This window comes from Tiliqua scincoides, chromosome 4 (assembly GCF_035046505.1).
Source record: "Tiliqua scincoides isolate rTilSci1 chromosome 4, rTilSci1.hap2, whole genome shotgun sequence".
NCBI classification, from domain to species: Eukaryota; Metazoa; Chordata; class Lepidosauria; order Squamata; family Scincidae; genus Tiliqua; species Tiliqua scincoides.
In genome coordinates this window covers 156798465-156822636 of record NC_089824.1, presented here as the reverse complement: position 1 = coordinate 156822636, position 24172 = coordinate 156798465, and the positions used below count along the sequence as shown (strand labels likewise).

Here is a 24172-nt window from a genome sequence, read left to right as displayed (position 1 = left end):
TTACTGTGACCACAGAGCTTATAGATAATGAAAAATTTGAACCATCTGGTTTTCATGTCTGAGTTTAGGTTGGAATATTCAAACCTGATAAACAAAGAGTCAACTGAACATCAACCCAAAAACCAGTTCAGAGAGTTCCCCCCCCCCCCAATGAACTGGAACTGAATTTGAACCTAAAATCGCTTGGTTGCCTTGAACCTGAACAAAACCTCCTGAAACCTAGTCTCACAATCTGATACTATAAGCCCTCATCTGGCACTGCAAAAGCTGCACTAATGTTGAGCACTTTGGGACTGCCAGAACAAACAGCCAGAGGCCCTGCATATGTGCCACCAACTCACCCAGCCTGCTCTGGAAGAGGTAAGGTGGCAGCAGGGGCAGTTTGAGGAAGGAACAGGGCAGGAAGCGGGCAGATCCAGAGACAGGAGGAACAAATTATGGCAACAGTGGTGCATGCTATGATCCTAACCCCCTTTTCCCAGCCTGACATGCCTCCTGAGGCTCTTTGGATTTACACCAGTTATTTAGAGGAGACCCACTGGCAGACAGGTGGCTTATGGGGAGGCACCTCATACGGCTCTATCAAGCCATTGATTTCCCCCCTCCTAGCTTGCAGCATGCACTCTGTTGGCAACATTGCATTGAGCAGGCTGGCAAGGGATAGGATTGGGCTGCCCATGTTCATATACTTGTATAAGTACTAGAGACAAGATGCATCCATTTCTCACTGAGAGACTGAGCTGCTAGAGTATGAAGGAGACTAAACACTGGAATATATGCATTCACACAAAATGTTTGCAGGGTATCCTCAAAAGAGGAAAATAAGAGACAAAACAAGAACAGTGATTTTCTAGGCCATATTTTCTGGTCCCCCTCCTTAAGGAATCAGTGTCTGTTACTCAAGATTACATATTACACTGAGTCATCCCCCCCCCCCCCCCCAAAAAAAAGGCCTTTCAAGACACATATATACCTGGAGAAAAACACAAATTTTGCAGCTTTATTTCTCCTGCAGTCTTGGACTTCAAGGTTCTGGTTAAGATCTTAGGATGCAATCCAGCCCAGGGCTGGCACAAGTCCCTTGCACCTTCCTCACGAGGAAGCTGGGCCGGCACTCAGAGAAGCACCAGCCTGTGGAGGCCGACGCAAGTCTCCACGCCAGCTTCCTCCATGGGAGTTGTGTTGGTCCAGCTGGGCCGACGCAAGGAGAAAGGTAGATGGGGAGGAGGCGGGAGGGAGGTATTCCTGGGCTGGGTGAGGGCAGTCAGTGGGCGGCTCCAGGGGCAGGAGGGGAGCGGGAGGCGGGGCTGGGACCTGGCAGTTATGCCGGATCCCAATTCCCATTCCCGGGGAGAACGGAGCGGCTCCAAGTCACTCTGCTCTCCTCAAACTTCTGCCACCTCAAGAGGTGGCGCAAGTCCAAGGAGACAGTTAGGGGCCAGTGGCCCTTACCCGGAGGTAAGGGGAAATGTTTCCTCTTGCCTCTGGCTGAGCCGCTTATACCGTGTTTTCCCAAAAATAAGATACTATCTTTTTTTTTTTTTTGGCTAAAAAAAACAAACACACTAGGTCTTATTTTCAGGGTGGCTTATTTTTTCAGAAGTCAGTCCCTTTATAGTTAATGGGACTTACTCCCTGGAAGGTTTGGAGAGGGTGTCCTCTCAGTGCCCAGGAGGATTCCTGCCTGCCTGCCTACCTGTCTACTCAGAAGTCAGTCCCTTTACAGTTAATGGGACTTACTCCCTGGAAAGTGTGGAGAGCCTCAGAGCCTAGTAGGCAGGGTTGCCTCCTCAGCATCCTCTGCCCAAGGTAGCACAGCAGGCGCTTTCTAGGTGGTGCGCACGGGAGTGCAGTGTTCCCGGTCACATTGTCTACCCACCCCTGCCTGAGGACCCCTTCTGCCCCCCCCCCCGGCCCTGATCACAACTCGGTCTTATTTTTGGGGTAGGTCTTATATTTCAGCAATTCTCCAAAAACACACTAGGTTTTATTTTAGGGGTAGGTCTTATTTTCAGGGAAACAGGGTATCCCCTATCCTGCTCTGGGTTCAGCGCAAGCCTCTCGACTTACTTGTTCCAGCGCAGGTTAGGATTGTGTCCATAGCTGAAGGTCTCTCCCTCCCACACACCTTAAACTTTAAGTGTGCTTTAAGGCTTAAAGTATACATCATAGTTGCTCTACATCAGCGATTTTCAACCTTTTTCATCTCACAGCACACTGACAAAACACTAAAATTGTCAAGGCACACCATCAGTTTTGTGACAACTGACAAGGAATACCGCACTGATAGCAGGGCCTCGTATCCCCCAGTGGTCCTACTAACAAATTATAATCCTTCAAACTCCTGTGCCACACCTGCAGACCACCCGTGGTACACCAGTGTGCCATGGCACAGTGGTTGAAAATGGCTGCTCTACATTATACAATGTGTATATGGTCTAACTCACAAAATAGACACAATAAAATAGAGAAGTGAGCCAGGAGAGAAGTACTAATTTCCAGTCTTCTTGAACTCTGGAGGATACAATCATTACAAACTCATTCAAACCTGTCAGATGCTTCCTAGATAACAAAATTTTTGTTTTAAAGAATAAAAGCAAACAATCATCAGCCTTCTTTGTTTGAAATGTGTAACACCACAAAGCACCCTTTAGGAATTACCATAAATCCTAAAATTAAGACCTAGTTCATAGAATTAGATATCCTAAGATGTGATGATGACCACTAGTTTAAATAGCTTTAGGGGCTTAGACTAGTGGTTCCCAAACATATTAATACCAGGACCCACTTTTCAATACAACATTCTATTGGGGTCTACCTAGCTTTACGAGACTTGAACAAAAAAAAGTTTCATTTTACCAGGTGCTCAAACCTCTGGTCATGTGATTGTGAACAAGGAATGCGTGATTGTTGTTGGTGTGCAGTACTGTGATTGGTGGATAGTGGAGGAGTGCTTTGGGTGTTAGAATGTTTGTTAGTGTTACTAAACTAGCTCTTGTTTTTGCTGTGATCAGCTATTTTAATTTCTACACTGCTGCTAGGAGTACATGGGATTGTGATTACAACAAATGCAATGCTGTATAATTGTGATGTAGCAAAACCATAGGATAAGGCTGCTTCATCCTGAAATACATTGTACAGATATTTGCAGGGTCACACATGGAAATATCACCCCTATATTGTCCAAAAATGGCTGTGGTAATTAATGATTGATATCTCAAATTATTGAATCTCTAAAGCAAGCTATAGTATAGTATATAGTAATCATACAAAGTAAGACCATCAAATAAATATTATATATCTACAATACTTATGGAAATAATAATTATATTACAAATGAATAATATTTTTCGCCAGTCCTCAAGCTGTTTGTTTTCAGTTAGGTTTATTTTAAAAATGTTAAATAAATAGCTCATCTCTGTCCTACAGCAATTTATTATCTGTACCAGTCACCATCTCTCTGCAGTACACTCAAATAAGCTACCCCTTTTCATTTTTCCCTTTAGTTTTGTATGTCTTGAACACTTACAAAATCATATTTATCTTGTTTCCACAAGCATGGGACATCCATAAATTTTTCAAGAAATGGGAACATGTTGACAAATACAACAGCTGCCAAAACAGCCTGTGAAGATAGGAAAAAAAGTTTTATTTTGGCAGTTCTGGATAAGGCTCTGCAGAGGACATGCAAAAAATTGTTGAACAATCTATTAGGGTAAGCACTTAAAACATCTGAATTAAGTTTCTTGTGATAGACAGGGGGATCCCTTGCAGCAGCGTGTTCCTGCTTCCCCCAGATCTTCCCCATCACAAAGCCAAAACCAATAATTTCACTGCCACAAAAACCAGCCAGAGAGAGATTGTCTTTAAAAATTTCCCCCCAAATGGGCAGATAATCCCCTAAAGCCTATTGCATAATGTGTAGTCAGTGGTCCAGGAGGACTAGGGTAAAGTTCCTCCTGAGATCAGTCAACAACAGACAGGTGAAAAATTAAAATATAAAAAGCGTTTATTAAAGGGAAGAGAAGCAGCATAAGGATGGAAGAAAAAATAACAAGCAGGTTTACAAAAGGCCTTGGGTTATGGAAGTGCTCAGGAATGGATCTTAGCAGAACTACAACAGGCAATTACAGGCATACATTAAAACAAATTTTAAAAAACTTTAAAACAAAAACAAATTAAAAATTTGTTTTATATTTGACCCAGGGCATCAGCTTTTGAACTCTCTTACACCCCTTCAAGCCTCTAGGACAGTGATTTTCAACCTTTTTTGTCTCACGGCACACTGATAAGGTTCTAAAATTGTCAAGGCACACCATCAGTGTTTTGACACTTGACAAGGCACACCATGCTATTGGTGGGGGGCTTACATTCCCCAGTGGCCCTACTAATAAATGACCCTCTCCCAAACTCCCGTGGCACGCCTGCAGACCATTCACAGCACACCAGTGTGCCACGGCACAGTGGTTGAAAATGGCTGCTCTAGGAGATAGATGAATCTGCTCACACACAGATACTCTATGATGAAGCCAGGTCAGAACATACATGAGCATCCTTGCCCCACAGCCAGTGTTTGCCCCCCCCTCCACCTGCCAAAAGAGGTGCTCCAGTCAGTGCTCTGATCCACTTCCTACTCACTGAAAATGAGTGGAAAGGAGATATGGGCAGAACAGCCCTTCTTCCAGCACCACTGGAGGAAGAAGGGGAAAAATTAAAACCATGCCATGGCCATCTCTCCCTCTTCATCTCGCCACTCACCTAACCACAGCCAAGTGGGTAGGCAGATGGAGAGGCAGAACCCTTCCTCTTTCACTAGCTTCAGCTGCACTTGAAACTGGATGCGTGCAAGGTGAAGACGCTGCACCAAAACCAGTTGAAGTGAAGAGGTTGAAGCTAAGCGGTGAAGTCTCCAGATCACTGTGCTGGGCCTCACTCACCCAGCTTTCACCAGACTGTTTAACCAAAGCAGCCTGGTGTGTGTGAGGGGAATGAGGTGGCAGCATCAGTGACGTCAGAATTTAGTGCCTGAGCTCCATGAGTGCTTGAGCTCAGGCCAGGCTTGGCTTGGATGCCCAGTTAGTAGGGACAAGCCAGGGTCTATTCTTCCTGGATCAAGACAATGAAGTTGACCAATCCACAAAATGACCTGTCAGTTTAGCAAGATGGTCTTTCTGTAATGGCAACAATGTAAAAGTGCCACAGTGAAGACTTTTCCTTATTGAACTTTATACTAAGGTTTCCCTTGAAACAGATGAGAAAGGGGGGTGGGGAGCAAAGGGGAGTTCATCTTTCCTCTGTAGGAAGTTAGCAGTTTTTGTTTCTGTTTGCCTATGTTATAGGAGGGAGGGAGGATACTATATTGCTGCTCTTGGCTAAGAAAGCATATATGATAGTGATAACACTGTATAAGGGCCCAATCCTATTCAACTTTCCAATGACATTCCACTGCAATGAAGCCCCAAGGTAAGCGAACAAATATTCTCTTATCTTGAGCACGGTTCCACGACTGTCCCTCCACTGCAGAATGCAGTGCATGCCCCATTTGCACGGCTACATCAGTGCTCTAAAGTTGGATAGAATTTAGCCCTAACTCTACAGCAACTTCTATACAGTTTGGGCATCTGCGGATCTAGCTCAATGCTGACCTGCATAGAGCCAGACTTGGCTGCACCTGAACCCTCCAGAGGCAACCGGAGAGCACTGCCTCTGCAGGTTTCAGAATGGCTGTTTCTGGCTGAAAATTCAACTTCTGGTTTCCTGAGGAAAACTGGAAGTGAGGTTTACAGCCATATTAGGCATTCTGAGGCCTGGGGAAGTCTCTGGAGCTCTGGTCAGCTCTGGCAGGCTTAAAGGGGCTGATTGTCGATTTGTTTATCCGCAAAATTCGGGATCCATGAGGGGTCTGAGAACGGATCCCCCGCAGATACCGAGGCCCCACCTGTAATTACATTTATTGCATTTGGTGCACAACTGAAATATGTAAATTCCAACTGCAACATGCTTGAAAAGGTTCTATACCAGTAAAAAAACATGAAAGGCAATAAATATTTGTAGTTATCCTGGATCAATAAACAAAGGTCATCTATAATGCTAACCCTACTAACTGGGTTAGAGGCACTTTTTCAAGTGGGGTGCTCCTCTTTTTAGCAGGGAGAGAGTAACTGGCCCGGCTCACCCCAGCAGTGTCTTTTCTAGTGGCTGTCTGCTGGTGTTCTTTGACATCTTTTTAGATTGTGAGCCCTTTGGGGACAGGGAGCCATCAGTTATTTTATTTTCTCTATAAACTGCTTTGTGAACTTTTTGTTGAAAAAGGGTATATACATACGATTATGATTATGATTATGGTTAATAATAATAATAATAATAATAATAATAATAATAATAATAATAATAATAATAATATGAAGAATTGATGACACAGAAGCAGGGGGACTCGATGCAGAACAAAGTTATTTCTTATTGTTAATAGATTTTACAAGTAGCAGGTGCCTACTGAATGTTTATGGACATTTTGTTTCACCTTCTGGTCATTTCTGAGTTTGAAGATAGTGTGGTCATCAGCCTGGAAGCCTGTGCCATTCCAAACTGTGCAATGAGCTGGTATTGTATGGCTTTTCTCCCCCCTCCCCCCTCCATTATAAGGTTAAGAAGACTTTGACCTGCCAAGTTCCTGTGCAACCTGTTACAAGACAATATCTCCTCCTCCCATCCTCCACCTGTCCTTTCTGACACAGAGTTGAAGTAATTCACCTACTCAAACTCCACTCTTAGCCAAACACAGGAAGGAAAAACCACACATATTCCACTAGACCAGTGGTTCCCAAACTGTGGGTTGGGACCCACTGGTGGGTTGTAATCAGATTTTTGATGGGTTGACAAAGCAATGGAAAGATCAGATAACTAAGGGTGCAATCCTACCCTGCACTGGAACAGGCAAGCCAAGAGGCTTGCACTGTATCCAGTGTATGATAGGGGCCCAAAGCGGCTCAGCCAAAGGCAACGGGAAACTTTTCCCCTTACCTCCAGGTAAGGCGCCTTTGCCCCTATGGGTCTCTTCGGACTTACACCATCTCCTGAGGTGGCACAAGTCAGAGGAGAGTAGAGCAGCTTGAAGCCGCTCTGAACTCTCTGGGAACAGAAGTTGGGATCCAGCAAAAGTGCTGGATCCCAGCCCTGCCTCCCGCTCTCCACCTGCCCACCCCTGGGGCTGCCCACCACCTGCCCAGCCGGGCCGATGCAAGGCTCACCGAGAAAGCTGGTGCTGAGGCTTGTGTCAGCCTCCACTTGTATCACCTCTGTGCACCGGCCCGGCTTACTCCCAAGGAGGCACAAATGTGAAGGCCAGGATTGTGCCCTAACTGTCTCAAGCCCTGAGGCTATTCAAAAATCAGATATGGTAGCTGTTAATTACTCTACAAAGTGTTTAGCTTCTGTAGTTTGCCAGCATATGTAAATACAGGGAGATAAATGTTTGAGGGTCTTTTTTCTGATTATTATTTATAAATAAATAAAATATTTCTAGATTTCTTTTTTTTAAAAATTTGGTAAACCTAGGCAGTTGTTGTTTTAAAAAGTGCATCCTAGTGCTAAAAATTTTGGGAACCACTACTCTAGACCTTTCAGAAACCTGGCAATGCATGACTTTTATCACCTGCAACCATAGCCAAATAAATTTGTGTCCATTCTGGGTCAAGAATAAGGGAAGGAAAGGGAGAGTGCAAAGCCTTCCTGCCTCCACTTCAGACCAAATGCATAGCAGGGAGGAACTGTGTGTGTGTGTGTGGGGGGGGGGGGGAATAACCTTTTTCTCTGCCTCCTTTTCTTAGACAATGTTATTCAGGGACTGACTCTCATGGATTGCATCTCCCCACATATACAGCTTAGCCCAGGTAACTGTGACAAGAAGCACTACAACTTCTGTATGTCCTCAGATATACATTCAATGCCCAATGGCAATACTTTTAGACAGAGCTGTTTTCCAAGCTAACATTAAAAAATAAGTCAGATGAACCACATCAATGTACTGAAATTTAATTTCACACTACTTACATTGGGAAGGAACTGGAAGTAATATCCTAATTTTAGTGCTGCTACCAGCATTATGGAAACTCCAATCAGAGCTGCAAGCTAATAAAAATATTGCATTAGATAGTATTCTAGTACTGACTGTTTTTTGTCCCACTGCTAACTTTATTAGTAAAAATCTAAATTTTGTCAGTCACAAGTTCATCTTGCTCAGAATGTATTCAAAACTTTCAGTTCAGTGGAGAGTATTGTGTTAAATCTGAATTTGTATTGATAGTATTTTACTCATTTGATAAGCATAATATAATAGATCTGCACAGCAGTTTCACACAAGAAAAACAATTATAGGACAGTCTTTTTTTTTTTTTTTTTTTTTAAACAGCAGTCATTGCAGCAGGGGAAACAATCTTAATGGGGCACGACATAAGTGGGGGAATTTTTAAAGCTATTTCCTATTGAGTTCTTTCTAAGCAGCTGTTTGTTCCTAAGATGCCATTGCAGCAAATGGCATTCTTTAGGGACAAATAGTCTCTTCAGAGGATGGTTTTGGCAGAAAAACAGGAGGGGAAAAGGGTTAAATCTTCCTTTCATTCATACCTCAGTTCTGATCCAATCCCATTACTCCTGTTCATATAGAAAACACACAAACAGGAGATGATGACATTATTTAGCAACTTGTTAAATTTGACTCTACATCTCATTGAAAGCAATGGAACAGCACGTACAGCCCAATTCTAACTAGCGCTGGCGCAGTGGAGCTGCATGGCCTGTGCTGTATCTGGTGCTAGTTGGAAGCCGGCTGGAGGTCTCTTCAGAGTAAGGGGACATTTTTCCCCTTACCCTGAGTAATGTCTCAGCCTGCCCAATAGCTGGTGGAGATCACTCAGATCTCCACTAGCTGTTTAGCTGGCTGGTCCAATAAGTCCTGTGTAAGACTGTGAAGCCTGGGACTGGGGTTAGGTTATGACAGAGGCCTGCTGAGCCAATCCCACCCCACCTCCTGGGCCTGATATGCTGGTGTTACATTCTCCCACTGTCCAGAAACTCCCCTCCCTGCCTCTGTTTCACCCTCCTTCCACCCCTCTGACATCACCTCCGATGACTGTCAGGCTGGATGCAGTGTTGGTGGGGCAGCACAGGCTGCTCCTCCACCACTGCCTACTCACCAGATGTCAAGATGTGCCTTACATCCACTGATGCAGGGACTGCTGTGCTGGCAGATGCCAAATTTAGGACTGTGCTCTTAGTGATTTACTTATATCACATTAATTTTAATGCCATGCAATCTGATCCTATGTATCCCTATCCTATCAGACAGTAAATCTCCTTGGGAACAGGATGGCAACTTTGGTCAAAGCAACTTACTTTTGTGGGATTGTGCTCATAGTTGTGCTCATTAACAGGCTTGGGATCTATGTGATAAAAGTGATAGATTTGCCAGGATTGTCAGATCACCTTCCCCCAACTCTTGCCTGGCTTCTATCCCTAACCTCACATCTTTTAATGATAGATACTTGTAGCATCTAATTTTCAGTGACTGTCCATATTGCATACTGGACATTGTATAAAAAATATATTCCATTTTAAATATGATTGTATTGAATGAAGCTTACTCTGAAGTTATATTAGTTATACTTCCAGTCTAATGACTATAATGTGTGGAAAAAGAGACCCTAGCAAATATAGGTAAATCATAGTTTTCAGTTTTCAAAATCTACTGACTTACCTGAGTTTTTCCACCTGTCTTCTCCTGAACAACAGTTGTAGAAATACCACAGCTAACTACAAAACTTTTAAAAAATGAACTGCAGATATTGCACAGCCCAATAGCCATTAGTTCCTGTATGCAAGAAACCAAAATTAATCCCACTAAAAAAAAAACCCAAAACATGTCAATTGAATGATGATACATGGACAGTTATTAACTTTTCTTTCCCTTCTTTCTGCTGAAAAAAGTTGATGGCGTGTATATTCAACACTGCACTGCTCACTATTGTCCACAAAGGCAGGATGATGCCTGGGCTCATACATCATTGGAAGAGAAGTAAAAGAAGTGACACTTTTCTACTCATAAAGTAGATGGAAGTTGCATGATCAGGTTGCTTGATCAGGAATCAAGTCAGGCTGCTTCCCCAGTGCAGCATAAACTCCAAACCATGATGCTGTTTGTCTCTTTTGGGGCAATCATTAAGGGGGCAATCCTAACCTGCGCCAGAACAGGCATGTCAAGAGACTTGCGCTGTATCCAGCGCAGGATAGGGGCCCAAAGTAGCTCAGCTCAGGGGAAACTTTTCCCCTTACTGCCAGGTAAGCCACCCTGGCCCCAATGGGTCTCCTCAGACTTGCACCACCTCCTGAGGTGGCACAAGTTTGAGGAGAGTGGAGCGGCTTGAAGCTGCTCTGAACTCCCCAGGAATGGGGGTTGGGATCTGGCATAACTGCCGGATCCCTACCCTGTCACCCACTCCCCACCCCATCTGCCCTGGGGGCCGCCAACCACCCAACCTCCCCCCACCCCAGAATGCCTCCCTCCCATCTCCTCCCTGCCCACTCCAGAGTCTTGCGTCAGCCAAGCTTGGCAGACACAAGATTTGGAGCTTCCGTCAGCATGCAGGCTTATTCCAGCCTCTGCAGGCTGGCGCGCCTCTCCCAAGGCACATTTGCGACCCTCCTGGGCCAGCACAAAGGACTTGAGGCTCCGTCAGCATGCAGGCCTATTCCAGCCTCTGCAGGCCGGCATGGCTCTCCCAAGGCACGTTTGCGACCCTCCTGGGCCAGCGCAAAGGACTTGAGCTGGCCCAACGTACAATCAGGATTGCGCTGCACGTTAATCTGCAACTGATACAGTAAACAACATAATTTGGAATAACCCTGAAAGTTAGTGCTCATTATAGCCACTTATGGATTTTATATGATAGTACTAAACATACTTAGCTGAGGTTGCCCAGCAAGATTTATCTATGAGAAAATGTCCCCCGGATGAAGTTCTGATTATTCTGATAATGGGGAACACTCCCAGGCCCTCTATTGTGGAAGAATAATATCCCGGGATGATGGAATCCTGTCCAGCAGATTGATCTGCTGGGAGATTACTGCCTGAGGAAAGAGTACTCCAACAGGTAGTGCAGCACACTTTTACTGCGGCAAAAGTATCAGTCTGGCAGTAGGTGACAAATAAGTGCTCCAAGTAACGGTGGTAGATATATTTGCTGGGAGCACTTTAGTGCCAAGTGCTTCAGGCATAGGGTGGGTGGATATAAGGGAAAGAGCGTTTTTCCATAGTGGTATCCTGTCATGGAATTTGCCAAATACAGTTGTCAGCCAGTATTTTGTTTCAGGCTTCAAGCAATTGCAATCATATTTGTCCAAGCTTTTAATATTATTTAATTATTTTGGGACTTGGTGCTTTTATGTAATCTTTATCTATCATGCTCTGATCGTAAACTTTTAAAATTAAATTCATTATTTTATTGAAATATTAGTTTTGATTGTGCCCAAGCTGCCTTAGAGCCCGATCCTGTGGTCTGCACCGCAGCTCTGCGCTGTGGACCGCAGTTGCGAACATGCCGTAAGGCACGTTTGCGGGGCTTACCGCCAGGCTCCCGCTGGAGCTAGCCCAGTTCTAGCCGGCACTGAGCCGGTGCCCAGCAGGCGCCCAGGTTCTGCAGCTCGGTGGTCTCCCTGACCGCCGGGCTGCGGAACGGGAGATGGGGGCATGGCCGGTGGCGTGGGGGAGGTGTTCCAGGGAGGGGGAGGCGTGGCCGGTGGCGTGGGGGGCATGTCAGGGGAGGGGGAGAGGCAGGTCAGCAGAGCTGAGTTCTGCAGGATGCAAGGCACTCGGGCAGGGCTGCTCACCCTATACGAGCACCTTTACTTTAGCGGCGACCTCTTGGTTGCCGCTAAAGTGAATAGCCCCATTGCAGGGCTGCTTCCCTTACTTCCTTCCCCTTGGGGAAAGGGCATGAACATGAACATTCCCTGCGGTAGCGTGGGAGGCGCAGGATCTGGCGGGAGCCCACTGTGGAGCCGCCAGGTCCTGGAGCTCCGGGCAGCTCAGGATTGGACTGCCTGGGACTAACTGCCCAATCCTGAGCACCTAAAGGGCTACCACAGCATCATAAGCGCAACTAGGCAGCCTGTGGCGACTACTCAGGGTAAGGGAAGTAGCCCTGCAATATGGCTACTTGATTGTGCTGTGGCTCTGGAGCCAGTGCAGAATTGGAGACCCTTGTATCAGGCCACACAGCCCAACTCGGGGCTCAGGGTTTAGTGAAGATGAGCTCCACCAGACCTGCCCTCCAAACCTGCCAGGCCTTCCCCCACCCTCTCCCTACCTTCCCCTCACCTCTCCACTGCCAGGAGATCAAGGTGACTGCCGGGCAGCAGAATACAGGCCCAGCACTGGAGCGGGCTCACACTGGGTTAGCTACGGCGGTAAGTGGCCTGCAGTAAGGGCTCACAAATGTGCCTTATGGCATGTTTGCGACAGTGCATGCCAGCTGTAAGCCTGCATGCACGGGTCTGGATCGGGCCCTAAATTAATCAATTAAATAAATGTAGGCATGCTCCTGTATCTCAGGTCATCTGTTCCATGGACCTCCCATGGATACAGAAACCATGGATATGGGGAACCCTGTCCCCATGGACCCCCATACCCCTGCTTCCTGTTAACCTGAATCTAGTTTTTTCAAGTTTTCAGGTTGCTGGGAGGCACCCTGCATGTCGCTGTAAGCTTGTATTCATATAGCAACCTGTAAAGCAAAAACATTTTCAGTTCAGTAAGCATTTAAATAATGCTATTATGCATGGGGGGGGGGGATCTGCAGATAATTGAAATGGTAGATATTGGATTTGTGGCTACAGGGGCCTCCCTGTACACATGCAGCACAATCCCATCTTGTGCTGGAACAGGCAGGCCAGGAGTCCTGCACTGTACCCAGTGCAAGACAGGGGCCCAATAGGCTTAGCCAGAGGTAAGGGGAAACTCTTCTCCTTACCCTCGGGTAAGCCACCACAGCCCCAATGGGACTTCTTGGACTTGCACCACCTCTGGAGGTGGCATAAGTCAGAGGAGAGCGGAGTGGCTTGCACCTACTGCTTGGAGGGCTAGGATCTGGATCCATATCTGCCTCATTAAGAGCCTCTTCTTTGCATTAAGAGTCTCTTTTTTGTTTTGCAAACAGACACTCTGCTGCAAGCTTCTGGAGACTTGGAACCCAATTCTGAGCTCAGCGCAGCGGCTTCGTGCCTCTGTGCACTGTCGCAAACGTACTGTAAGGCACATCTGCAAGTCCTACTGCTGGGCTACCACCCGTGCTAACCCAGTGCTGGCTGGTGCTGGGTTAGCAGCAGGCTAACGCCAGGCGGGTGCCTGGCCACCACTGCTTGGTGGTTAAGACCATCAAGCCGCAGCAGGTAAGCGAGGGTGGGGAGGGGGGTGGGGAGGAGGGGTTCCAGGGGGAGGGAGCAGGTGGCTCAGGGGGAGTGCTAGGGGGAGAGAGGTGGCTCAGTTGGAGCAATGCTCCACCGGATCCTGTCTGTTTGTGTAGGGCTCGGCGCCCTACACAAACGGCTTTACCTTACCGCCAACCTTTTGGTCAGCGGTGAAGAAAGTAACCCCACTGCAGGGCTGCTTCCCTTACCTGGGAGAAGGGGATGAAAGTCCCCTTCTCCCAAGGCACCGCCTGTGGCAGACTGAGGCGTGCAGGATGCGATGGCAGCCGTTTTCGGCACCACTGCAGCTGCGCGCCCAGGGCAGCTAAGGATTGGGCTGCCCATTGCCTCATTAAGAGCCTCTTTGTTGTGCTTTGATCATGTTGTGCTTCTATGTAGTCTGGTTCGCACTCTTGTATTTATATTCTAATTGCTGTTAATCTCTGTTAATCTCTCTGCTGTTAAACATTTCTGGCATGTGACATTTAACATACCTGGGTGTTTCTGATATGATAGTTATGGATATTTGCATACTTCTTTCCCACAAAAATTAGCAGGAAATAGCTCACTATTGCCAGGGACAAAGCATGTAATACAATCTTCTCCAATTTTGAAAAGTCAGGTAATGTAGGATGCAGAAAACTGAAATGATATAATAATGGTATTTTAAGTCTTCATTAGCGTTGAGCAAAGAACATTCTTGAAAACTTTGTGAAGGATGATGCCCTAGTTATGTTTATTTCCAGGTTATTCTTTCTATGTAAAGTCTAACATCCTGAGCACTAGCACTTAGTGGTGATCATTTGCTGCTCAATGATTTGTTAGGCATCTCATATTGAATTTTAAAAGTTTATTATTAGTTACCTTGGAAGTTTTTACTAAAAATTTACTTTTCAATAAAGTGTGTGTGTATATATACTTTATTTACAACTAAATTTTTAGTAAAAACTAAAAATGCACACACACTTATTGTTTATGTAAAAGTAAATTTTATAGTTATACATTTATCTACACTTTATTGAAAAGTAAATTTTTAGTAAAAATTAAAACTACACACACACACCCACACACTTATTGTTTATATAAAAGTAAATTTTATAGTTAAATGTAAATATATACACTTTATTGAAAAGTAAATTTTTAGTAAAAACTTCCGAGATGACTACTAATAAACTTTTAAAATTCAATATATGTTATATAGTCATTATATATATAACTTTGGGCGCAATCCTATCCTGCACTGGAACAGGCAAGCCTCCTGCTCCCCACCCACCTGCCCCGGGGTTTGCCCACTGCCCGTCCTTCCCCCACCCAGGAATTCCTCCCTCCTGACTCCTCTCCGCCCCTCCCCACCTACCTCAGAACCTTGTGTTGGCCCAGCCAGACCAACGCAAGGCTTGGTGCCTCTGTCAGCATGGAGGCTTGTTCCAACTTCTGCAGGCCTGCAGGCCTCTGCGCGCCTGCCTAGCCTACTCCCAAGGAGGCGCAAACATGCCTTATGGCCTTACAAATCTGGGTCAGGATTGTGGCCTAGTCATTTATAAGAGAAATTATTACCCAGTGATATCCCACAAGTGTTATATGTTAACTCTTATTCAGAATATATGCATGAACTGATACAGTAATGATAGATTTTCATTCAGACTAAGGCACACACGTAACTGTAAGCATTCACTGTTTGTAAGAGATCATACATACTGATCAGGGAGTACCACTATTATTTTTTGTATTGTGTTGTTATTAAATTTAGTATGTGAGCATGTTCACTTCAGGCAGTTGTTGACATGGAAACACTCTATAATAATTCTAATTAACAGCTGGTCGAGCCAGGCCATGCCTTGCCCGTTTTGGGTGGAGCCCAATGCTGCCTTAGCTGACGAAGAGCATGCTGGGGCAAGTCAGTGCAACTGCCAACAGCCATGTCAATAGCATTGGTTACATCTGGCTCCCACAGCAGCCAGCAGGCAGCATGCAGCGGACACAGCAGACATAATTCACCAGCATGGCCCATGGCAGGTGATGAAGCGCAGAGAGGGAGATCCTACCTTGGGGCTAAGGGCAGACAGGGAGCACAGTGAGGGCCTGGGAGGGGGAAGGAGTTGAATGGAGGAGCAAGGCATCTTTTGAACAAGGGAGGCAGGAGGAAGGGGTGGGTCAAGCCCATGAGAAGGCTGTACATAAACTAGAAGTGCTGGCTGATAAGAATAGATGTTCACAGGTGACCCTCACAAACAGCCCTGGCTAGGGAGGAGGAGGAGTAACCCCCTTCCCCAGCCTTTTCTGACACCTTTAGAGCAGTGGTTCTCAAACTTTTAGCAGTGGAACCTACTTTTTAGATTAAAAAATCTGTCAGAACTCACCAGATGTGATGTCATGACTGGAAGTGACATCCTCAAGCAGGAAAATTTTTAACAATCCTAAACTGCAATCCTACCTACACTTACCCAGGAATAAATCCCATTTGCTATAATTGTTAAAAGCAATTGTTATAATTGTATAAATTGTTTAAAATGGTTAAAAAAATTAAAAAATTGTTAAAAGTTGCCTGTTCAATCTGTAACATTTCCCCAAATGCAATAATACCATGGTAGCATCAAGTCTAATATATTAAAAATAAAATAATGAAATGAATGGGGACCCACCTGAAATTGGCTCATGACCCACCTAGTGGGTTCCAAGCCACAGTTTGAGAAACACTGCTTTAGAGCACTGTCCCTTGCCCAGTGTGGGATAAATCCTCCAAGACCCACCCCAGCTTATCCAGGAGACCCTATGGGTATCATTGGTCAGCCAAGGATTGTTGTGCTCCCCTGCACCTGCAACATGGACAGACAGAAGTAGCACATGCTGAGATCATATTCTCTTTCCTGGTCTTGATCCCCTGACCTGGGTCCACATGCCAGCAATATGCCATTGTGGGTTTTCCTTGGGGCAAGGGAACAAAGGTTCTTTACCCAGGAGGCTTCCAGAGGTCATAACTCCACATGGACTTGTGACAGCGACATGCCAGTGTGAGTTTACCTTGGAAAAAGGGAACAAATGTTTCCTTACCCCAAGAGACCTCCAGAGGCTCAAACTCCTTCCCCCCCCCCCCCATATAGCACACAACACATTGGTGCAGTTGCATCGCCACACAGGGAGTTAAATTGGATTGGGTTGTAAATTATGTGACATGATACCCACAGCAGATGGTACAGAGCAAATGGTACTTTGGTAGACACCCCATGGAAAGGAATTCTAGAGCTGGGGAGAAACTCCTGAGAAGATTTCTGCCAAATCTGATGAGATTTTAGACAACGATATTCAATAAAGTGATATATTAGCTGTGGATTACCAACCTTTGAGGAACCATTTTAAACACCCCCTTACTGGATTCAGTATACAGGCGTATTTGACTAGAAATTATGGTAAATGCAATAATCTGTAAAAGAAAATGAGGAATGATAGAGCAGATTGTTAATTATTTGAACTAAAGATTAGCTTTCACTACCTCTTTAGGTATTTATTTGTTTTCAAGCAGATAGCAGAAGTCTAGCAAAGTAAACAAGAAATGTTATTTAATTTTGGATTGTACACTGTGCTTTTCTCTCTATTTACAAATATATAAGCTGGGGACAGGACAGCAGGTAAGCACCCAAACAAATTGTGTTAGTTTTCAAAACAGCATCAATTCCTCCAAAGCAAGCAGCATGCCTTGGGAACCTCTCTTTCAGTTCTTTCTTGTTACACATTTGCAAAAATGTTGGCTTATAACTTATGATGAAAAAATGTAGGATACCTACCAGGAAAAGTTCCATAGGAAATTCAACAGGACAGTGTTTGTAAGTTATCTTAATGCACTTACTGATTCTCAGCATGAGTAAAGAAAGCAAAAAGAGTAGTATGCTGGTGGCATTAGCTTTTGGGAGACCAATGCAGTAGTATATCAAGTTCTGAAAAAAAAGAAAATACCAACAAAAAGTTCAGAAGGAGGCTTTTTTAATGAGACTAAACACTTTTCAGTATAAAGGTGGCATTCTAACTGCTAGGGTTTCTGCCTCAGAAATTATGTAATTCAGTACAATTGAAATACAGCAATACCTTGCACTTTCATCTGATTAGGGATTAGAACATGGATGAAAGGAAAAAATGGATGAATGTCAAAGCATAGCCTTATTTAACTTGCAAATTTACTTTGACCAGTGAAAAATGTAAATAACTAACTACATAATCCATGCAAATGTGTGTGAAACCTAAATTAACAGAAATAAAAGAAAAATAAACATAAGGACATCATGAACGTCATGGAAGGTTGGATGAAATCAGATGAAAAAGGAAAGCATGTGGACAAAATTTGAAATGTAGTTATAATTGAAAGCAGTTGAAAGAGCAAAGTGATGTAAGTCAAGTGGATGAAAGTGTATAAAGAGAGCAATATAACAACTGTAAGCAAATATATTTTCTTTGCAACTGTTTTTGCATATTAGAGATCTGTAAGCATTGTCCAAAATCTCAGATTTGTTTTTACTGTAGTACTCAAAGGCTATACCTTATATGTTAGAGAATTACAGCTTGATCTTGGGCACTTTTACTTAGAAAAAAGCCCCACATGTTCAAAACTATTTGTTCCCAGGTATTCTAAAATTCAATAAATAGAAGCTCACTCCTATCAAGACAGGTGGATGGTTCACCTGGATTGGCCATTTCTGGTTTGAGTTGCATTTCCAGTTTAGAAATCAATTATACTGGGACCAGCTGAATAAAGCATATCTTCTCACTGTTGAATTTTGGCCTCCAGAAGCTTTTCATCTGGCCTTCAGGCTCTCAGCTGCTGAGTATTACAACTGAGATGGCAGTCCACATGAAAATTGGCTTTCCCAAATCTTGAAATATGATCAAGATTTGCATACTTTCTTTTCTGTCATTTGCAGTTAATGAGTTTCTATATGAGAACAGGGTCTGATTTCTGGCCATTAGCCGCTTAATGATGTCACTTTCTGCTTAATGACATCACTTCCGACCCTCAACTGGAGCCCTGAATGCTAACTTCCGCCCTCTGTATGAAACGAGTTTGACACCCCTGGTCTAGAGGGAAGTGGCAGCAGACTTGTGGTAAAAGGCACCCCAAATGCCCTGCCTCTTTGCTCTCCTCACAATCTGCCTCTGATGCAAGCCACATCAGGTTGCCCTAGGGCTGGGGTCAGCAACCTGTGTTTTCAGAGCTACACGCGGCTCTTTCAGTGGTCTGATGTGGCTCTCGAGTGGGGGCTGGAAGCGGGGCGCCTTCCCCGCGGCTGCCACCCAGCCAGCTCAGCCCCGACGTTCAGCCCGCTGCAGGGCAAAAGAAGGAAGGGCGCAGGGAAGAGATGCCCGGCTGCCCTGTGCGGGAGGGTCCCCGCCCCCTTGCCAAGCAGGGTGCTTGCTCACAGTGGAGGGCGGAGAGCAGGTCCGGGAGAGCCACTGGTGGCGGGCGCGGGGGTGCCTTGCAGCGATGTGCTGCGGGCGCTGGCTGCTGGTGAGTGCGGGGCCTGGGCGCGGCCTTGGCCCACAGCAGCTCCTTCCTTGGCAGGCAGGGGCGGTGGCGCTCTCCCGGACCTGCTCTCCCTGCTGGGCAAGGGTGCGGGGACCCTCCCGCACAGGGCAGCCGGGCATCTCTTCCCTGCGCCCTTCCTTCGCCCTGCAGCGGGCTGAACCTTGGAACAGAGCTGCTGGTGGCGGGCGTGGGGGGGTGCCTTGCAGCGATGTGCTGCGGGCACTGGCTGCTGAGTGCAGGGCCGGGGCGCCGCCTTCGCCCACAGCAGCTCCTTCCTTGGCAGGCAGGGGCAGCGGCACTCTCCCAGACCTGCACTCCACCCCCCACTATGAGCAAGCACCCTGCTGGACAAGGGGGTGGGGACCCTCCCGCACAGGGCAGCCGGGCATCTCTTCCCTGCGCCCTTCCTTCCTTCGCCCTGCAGCGGGCTGAACCTTGGGACAGAGCCGCTGGTGGCGGGTGCGGGGGCTCCTTGCAGGGACCCCCATGGCCAGACAGGGAGAGCTGGCGGCGCTGGTGCAGCCACGCATGGGCTCAGCGGGGAAGGGCATCAAAGGAAGGGCTCCAGTAGGCCGTCGTCTCCCGGGCCACTGAGGGAGGGCGCTGCGAATTGCAGCCCAGGTTTGAGTGGCAGGTGGGAACCCCTCCACTCAGGCGAAGCATGAGGGACGGTCCCTGCTGGCTGCCTGGTGTCTTGGGCTTCCCTGGGCGTGAGGGGAGCCCTGTCCTTTTCAGTGGGGCTCACTACTCAGTGCCCACAAAGCCCCTTTTCTCCCCCTCCTCCTCCCCTCTTGGGACCTTAGGGTCACACCTGTTGGAATTTGGTACAACTCCGTCTGCTGTCCAGAAGTGGCAGGATATTGTCCTGAAAGGTAAGTAAGCCATTGTACCTCTTTTACATTACTGTGGAAAAGGCACAAAGATGACTATTTACTATTGGTCAGGATTTTCTGCTAGGGAGGACACCAGCCCAAATCTTGCCTATAGCACCAAATTGGCTCGCTCCAGCATTTTTGGTTTGCTGCAAGGTGATAATTGAAGTTCTGCTTTGAATTTTGCTATTGAATTCTGCTATTTGAAAGTTATCTTCAACCCGGCGTCTTTTTTTAACATTCAAAATGTTTTTGTTGCATGCTGAAATAAAATTTTGTTTTCTCTGTAGCAGTTCATTTTAAAAATGCGACACACTATAGTTTTTTTATACATAGCATAAAGGTAAAAAAAAAACTATATATGCAGTGTTATCTTCATTTTAGATGTCAAAAGGATTTTGTGGCTCCCGAGGTTTTCTTTTCTCTGGAAAATGGGTCCAAATGGCTCTTTGAATGTTTAAGGTTGCCGACCCCTGCCCTAGGCAATGAGCTTCCCTTTGGCTTATCTAAAGGATCGCCTTCTCCCAGATGAACCTACCCTGGCATTAAGATCAGCTTCAGAGGTTCTGCTTGGAATCCCTTACTAAATAGTAAGGAAAAGCAAAAGGAGGCCTGAGAAGACATTCTCTTTGGTGGCACTTTTGGAATGCTCTCCTTCTGAGGTACACATGGCATTGAGTCTGTTGTCATTTCAGCACCAGGTGAAGGGTCTTTTAATGTCTCCAGACATTTTAGCTCCATTTCAACTGGATTCATTTGGTTTTATCCTGTCACAGTTCTGTTTAGTTTTATTGTTTTGCTTGATTTGTAGTTGTATTGTTTTTATATGTTCATGTAAGTTGAGAGATGTTTAATAATAATAATTATTATTATTATTACAACTGGAAGTGGTTGCTGACTGAAGAAAGAAACAGAGGAACTGATATTTGCTGCACAAGACCAGGCACTACAAACAAATGTTATGAAGACAAAATTGGAAAAGCTCTTGAATGATGCCAAGTGTAGGCCCAGTAAAAGATGAAACAATTGACCACATTGTAAGTGGGCGCAGCACACAGACTTTGTCACAATAAAGTCACTGCTTTGTTCCACTGGAACTTGTGTGAGAAATATGGAATAATATCAGTAAAGAAATGGTGGGAGCACATTCCTGAAAAGGTGGTAGAAAATGAGCAGTCAAAATTTCATGGGACTTCAAAATCCAGACAGATAAAAAAATTGAAACTCCAAATATAACCATTAGCATAGCTAGAGGTGGGGACAAAATGGTAAGTACTGCAGGCGCTGCAATGTGCCATGTAAGCAGCCCCTCCCACTCACCATAGGAGCCATTCCAGGCAGCAACTACAATGCACAGGTGCTTGCCGAACCAAATAGCATCTTCTGCATATTCCCATCACTGCCTGGAATGGCTTAAAATAAAGAGGTTAAAATACTATGGGATTTCCACATCCCATAGTGGGTGCTTTGGTGCCATAACAAAAAACTTGGAAAAACACATCTACACACAGGACCCATGAGAGGGGAGTAAATGGGGTAATTTGTACACAGGTCAAGGGTCAAAAAGGGGGCCTAGAAGCCAAAGAAGGAGGCCCAGAAATTTCCTGGGATCTTAAATCCTCTCATCTATTTGTTGCCTGCATGGAATGCTGAGTGTGCAGCTGCTGCTGCTACCAAAGGTCATATGTGCCAGGCTGAGGAATGCATACATGACATTCCTTAATGTCAAATCTGAGAGGAAACTGGCCTGCTACAGTAGTTCTTTTGCATGCCAATCCACTTGCCATGAAGGAGGGTACAGGGACACAGCTGTGGGGCTATAACTGCTGCAGAAGTATGTTTCACATACAATGTAAATAGTCCAAATATTTCCTCACACATAATGTAAAAAAAAAAATACAATGTGACTGGTTAGTGTCTGTGCAATGAGAACAAACATTTTCAAAATTGAGGGATGTGAGCAGCATAGACAAAAAAGAATGGATGTTGTAAGAGCAAGATCATATAAGACAACACTGTAACATTGTGAGCAGTTTACTGAGAAAGAAGGCTACAAAGAAAAAGCAGCCTTATGGATGACCTTTTGGCAGCAATAATTTTGGATTAAAAAAAGGAGAATCAGTGGGACTAGAACCTGAGCCTGTAGGTCCAGAGAACAAAACCTGTGGCCCAATCCTATCTGGGCCAAAGAACTTGCATTCCATCAGTGCAAGTCTGGGTCAATGGCCTGACAGCTGCTGCTATGACACATGGGCAAGTACAATCAGCTGGCGCCATACCAATGACCTCCAGAGTCTGTTGTTGAGCGGGTAAGTTGGAAGAGGGGGCATCGCAGGGGAGGATCAGAGCGAGGATCGGAACTAGCTAAGGGCATATCAAGGGCAGGCTGGGGGCAGGATTTGGTGGCAGCAATATCCTATGTAGCCAATATGCCCCTGGCCTGGGCTTGGCATGCCCCCTTTAACTCATTTGGATTTATGCCAACCGAAGAGCAGGCACAGATCTAAGTAGGCCCACTGGGAACAAGACAGCAACGGATTAGGTAAGTAAAAGAGTTTTTTACAGCCCATAGCATACAGTGGAGAATACGTCAGTGCTGCTGTATACTCTAGGCTAGCCCAGGTTAGGATTGGGCCTGTTAACCAGATTAGGATTGGGCATGTTAATCACACAGGAGCAGACAGAAAACAGACCTATGATGGGACTATTGTAGTCTTCAAACCCTGTGATATGCCCTTCAGCCCTATACACACAACCAAGAGTTGCAGGTATTCCACTGCTCAAGGTGCTCTGTGTCAGACTGTAAGCCAAGGGGAATAGCACAGGCTTTGTATGCAAGAGGCTTTACCCCTAGGTGCAGTCTGCTTGGAGAAAGGGTCAGAAAAAGCTACATACACCTCAGATAGTGCTGTGCAGTGCTATAGCTAATCACAGTGACTGGCACTAGACTAGACCAATCAACTCACTCAGGGAACTGTCAGAGTCCTGTCATGCCCCAGGTTGAACTGAATTTGCCAGTGTCATTCACTCCACAAAGCCATGCGTCCCTCATGTTCATTTAGTTGCTTGCCAGTATCCAGTGATTATGTTCTCAGTAGACCTAGTTATCAATCTCCTTCCCATGAAATTGCATTTCATGGCAGCACCACTGCTTGATTTATCACAACAAGGAGCAGCATTTGAAGCTTCTGAAAGATATGAGCTGTTGAAACTGGTTGTGGTAGCCAAGCTAAAAACTGTGGTCACCAGGACCCTGCCCTTCCTCTTACACCTTATCTCATGCTGTGTTTCTTTGTGAGGTTAGGGACTATCTGCTGCTGTGCTTCTCAGATTTAAATTTGGAGCTAAAAAAGATAGCAAGGGCTTCTTGGATTTACCCTGCAGTACTGAGGCACTCTGGGCATTTCAGCTACTCAGCAGCCAAAGAACCCTGCCATCTTTTCCAGCAACAGAGCTAGACATTTTAATTTGACATTTGATTTAAGAGAAGAAACTTTTGTGGGAATCTTTAAGCTGTTCTTTTCCTAACCTGCCAAGAAACAATCATGTCTTCCTGTAAAGGTTAGATTTACTTACATAAAAAAATGCCAAAGGGCCTGAATGAAAGTCAATTACAATCCCAAAAATGAAGGAGAACTGGGATATAATGACATGTAGTGCTGCTGCAGTGAGGTAAGCATTCATGAGAGTTTCTGATAGATACGTTGTGACATATCCCACGCCAATGAAGCATAAAAGCAGCTAAAAAAAGTGAGAGAAACAAAATATGAACATTGGTGATGTATGACTCAGTCATCAACTCAAACTTCTCACAACATCCCCCAATTTACTTTGTCTTGAAGACAATTATTCTCCCCTAAAGCTCTGAATATTTAGTTGCTTAGTTCAAATCTGTTTCATGAAGGTCACAATCACAAGAGATTAATACTAAATACACTTCCTACCTGAATAATCCCAACTAAAAATGTGGTAGATGCAGAAAGAATTAAGGCTTCCTTATAACTGCTTATAAATTGTTCATCAGAGAAGTCCAGGCTTCCATTTCCTGGTAATTTAAAGTTGATATTAAGAGATTTCTGAAAGTTTGCCATCATTGCATTTAAGATGCTGAAAGAACCTATCACAAAAATGTAGAGGAAAGCAAAGCTGAAGACAGTGCCATTAGCAATTGCAATTACTACTTTAAAGTATTACTTTTACCCAAATCAGTACATTAATTCACTATGCTTAAAACATCTGTCAAAGAGTTCAATCCTATCTTGTGCTGGAACCAAGGGCTTACGCTGTATCCAGCACAGGATAGGTGCCTAAAGTGACTCAGCCAGCAATA

At 45.3% G+C, this 24172-nt stretch overlaps 1 protein-coding gene across 1 annotated transcript in view; it reads right to left on the bottom strand.

Moving 5' to 3' along the window:
• The window catches only part of SLC26A8 (solute carrier family 26 member 8), a 40236-nt gene that overhangs the window by 8529 nt on the left and 7535 nt on the right, over positions 1-24172 (bottom strand). The window contains exons 4-11 of the mRNA XM_066624613.1: positions 23787-23959; positions 23419-23583; positions 17241-17390; positions 16797-16879; positions 13953-14100; positions 9752-9865; positions 8050-8127; positions 3530-3625 (exon numbers count right to left, since the gene is read on the bottom strand). Coding sequence (XP_066480710.1) covers positions 3530-3625; positions 8050-8127; positions 9752-9865; positions 13953-14100; positions 16797-16879; positions 17241-17390; positions 23419-23583; positions 23787-23959 — 1007 coding nt within the window. The remainder of the gene's footprint in view (positions 1-3529; positions 3626-8049; positions 8128-9751; positions 9866-13952; positions 14101-16796; positions 16880-17240; positions 17391-23418; positions 23584-23786; positions 23960-24172) is intronic.